Consider the following 3185-nt stretch of genomic DNA (forward strand, 5'->3'; position numbering starts at 1 on the left):
CTTTGCTTTTGTACGTTACACGATGAAAGGAAGCACTCTGAAGGCTATTTCAGAGATGAATCATATGAGACTACAAGGTAAGATAGTATCACTAGGAGAAGCTAAATTTAGAAGGCTTCCACATGGGAAGAAGCGTCTGATGCATGTAGAGCCGAGAGTTCAACATGAGGAGGAACCTAAGAAATCTGTTAGTGGGAAAGAGGTGGTGATCGCACAAGAGGTGGAAGTGACGAAGAATGATATGCAAGTAGCTGACCAACATGGGAGTGGGTGGAGGAAGAGGGTTGAAGTGTCAATAGCGGAAGAGAATATGGATTGGTTAGTGCGGAGCTTAGTAGAAAGTACTTTGAAACCTATAGGCCTCCAATCGTTGAAAATGGCAATTTGCAAAAATATACCTCAAGTTGTGGAAGTCAGAGAAATAGGTGCTTGCAAAGTGTTAGTGACTTTTGATACTACGAAGCATGCAGCCGAGACGTTTACCTTTAAACTGGATAGGATGTTGCAATTTTTTCATAAGGTCCGGAGGTGGGAGGAGTCCGAATGGTGTGAGACTCGAAGAGTTTGGTTGGAGTGCTATGGAGTGCCTTTACATGTCTGGTCATCAGAAACGTTTAAAATCATAGGAAGACTTTGGGGAGATGTGGTTATGTGTGAGGTAGACACAAAAGCAAGATCATCTCTTATAACTGGATGGGTTCAAGTTGATACATGCGTTTTTGACGTCATTAGAGATTGGATTCACATCTCGGTTGGTATTAGTGGTTTTGATATCTTTGTGAAAGAGGTAGGTTTTGATGTATGTGATATAGAAAGTACGATGCGAGGCTAAGTTGATTGTACTATGGTCGGAATGTCTGGTTCTGATGGTAGTAGTCTGACGAAGGGAACAGTATCGTAGGATCCAGCGGCTGACCTGATGGTTTTGGATACAAAGGTGATCGATGATGAGAAGGATAGAATGGCCATTCAAGAGGTGTTTTTGAATGATTTAAATTTTAATTATTCAAATTTGAATAATACATTTAAGATGATTGATTCTGTTAGCTACACCAAGAAAAATGAAAAGGAGGATTATAGGGGATATAACTTGAATGAGGAGGTGGGGTCAGAGAGAACAGTTACGCAAGGTTTTGACGTGTGTGGAGGTGGGGTTGTTCATGGGGATACAAGGAATTGTGGCTTCCAACAAATGGGCTACTCTTTTAAGTGCACATCTAATTTATGTAAAGGTGGGTGTGAATTGGGCTTGGGGGTAAGTGGCCTAATACTAAAAAGAATGACACATGGGCCTTGGTCTAGTGGGATCCAGCAAGTGGAATGGGAGAATGAGGAAGGGGCTGAAACGGGCTGGATGTTGGGCCAAGAGGTTGACGGGTTACACAATGTGGATAGGGTGGATTTGGTGGGAGCTGAACCGGGGCAGGCTAGAGGGTCGCGAGTCACAAAGAAACCTGAAAGAGAAAGCTTGCGCAATAGGGCGCCGCTTATGCAGGACGTGCGAGGCTGCCCAGCAACTCCCGGTTCTCATGCTGGCGCTACGGGGACGGATGAGCCACTCGAACAGGGACCTTGGGCAGCTGCTGTTCGAGGATCAATGGCTGATTTGATGTTGTTGATGGAGGTACGGTGGCGTTGCGGCTGGAGGGGGTGACAATCCTGGGTTCGGCAGCAAGGACACCGGAGCCGAAGGAACCGGAAGGAGATGAGGAGGTTTGTCTCTCTTGTGGAAATGGTTCGGGGATCTTGGCACAAGTGGGTGTACGTGGGGCTCAAAGAGCTTCGGAACTGGTCACATGTATAGTTACAGATATAAAAGATGTTGCCGATGGAGAGAGAAGGTTTGCGGCTAATGCTGGATCTGATACAAAGGCAAAGCGACGGAACGATGTAGAGGAGGTCAGCATAACGGAACAAGATCAGCTAAAGGAAAATGAGGACACTTGGGCTTTGGCAGTGGAGTCGGGGGCTGTGTTATATGACGAAGAAGTGGATATTATGACAATTTTACAAGCGCAGCATGAAGAACTAGCGGTGAAGAGAAAGATGGCGATACAAAAAGAAAAAGCACGAAGGAGTCGGCCTAAAAATCACAATAAGGTGAGTAAAAACCTTTTTAAATGATTTTTAGCTGTTGGAATATTCAGGGGTTGAGGGGGTTTGGATTCTTTGCAGTGATCTGGAATATCTGGTGAGAACGTAATGACAGAGTTTTTAAGAATAAAGAAGCAGGTGTTGAGGTTATACAAGAAATGACGTTTTTGAGCTATAAGGAGCGGGTTGATAATAAAGCTCTTGGTTGTTGATGACAATACCGAAAATGATAGGGATTGATAACCGTTATACTTGGATTTGCTTAATTTTTTTTTTGAGTCTGTTTGTTTGCTGCTCCACTTTAGTGTGTTGAGCTTTCTATTAATTAAAATTAAAATATTATTTATACATTAAAATTAGTTACCAAAATCAATTAATGTGTATTTATATATATATATATGTGTTATTTAACTCATTTTTAATACATATTTTATACTTTAATATGTATTTTATATTAATGATTAATTTTGATGACTGATTTTAGTACAATACTTAACATAATTATTAATTAATAGTAGAGAGATCCATATAATAACATTCACTTGAAAAATCTAATTGGATTCCAATAAAAGCTTAGCCAAGAGATTGTTACTTTTCAAGTCTTGTAGCTTTAAAAAATAATGAACAATGTTGTTATGTTAAGTTTGATTAATAAAAATAAATAAATCATTTAACAAATAAAGTTCAAAATCAGAAGCAACATGTATGATTGAAAAAGCTAATATAGGGTGATTGCATGTGGGATTGCACACCGAGAAACCAAAAACTTAATTAATAAATTAATTAAAAAAATTAATATAGGACCATGGGGCAGCTTTTTCTGTGTGTGATGTGCGTGGTTATAGAGGTGGGTGGTGCTAAACATGAATGTGAAGTAGCTTTTTTTGAACCATAGGGTGAAGAAATTGGACTGTCCGATTTCTTTGTTAAGAAAATTAAGAACACAAATCGGATGATCTGATTTGTGTGGGAGAAAAATTTGAAATTTGGCCAATGTAATAGAACCGTCCGATTTTAATATGCTTTAATGTTTTTTATTTCCAGAAAATTAAATCGAACCGTCCGATTTGATTATAATATATATTATTTTA

General features: G+C 39.7%; 1 protein-coding gene across 1 annotated transcript; it reads left to right on the plus strand.

Annotated features, from left to right (window-relative positions):
• LOC110268122 lies at positions 1-2411 on the plus strand. The gene is made up of 2 exons (XM_021114024.1): positions 1-2100; positions 2176-2411. Exon 1 carries the CDS (start codon positions 23-25, stop codon positions 830-832), a length of 810 nt encoding a protein of 269 aa, XP_020969683.1. The 5' UTR covers positions 1-22; the 3' UTR covers positions 833-2100; positions 2176-2411.

Source organism: Arachis ipaensis, chromosome B10 (assembly GCF_000816755.2).
Source record: "Arachis ipaensis cultivar K30076 chromosome B10, Araip1.1, whole genome shotgun sequence".
Taxonomy (NCBI): Eukaryota; Viridiplantae; Streptophyta; class Magnoliopsida; order Fabales; family Fabaceae; genus Arachis; species Arachis ipaensis.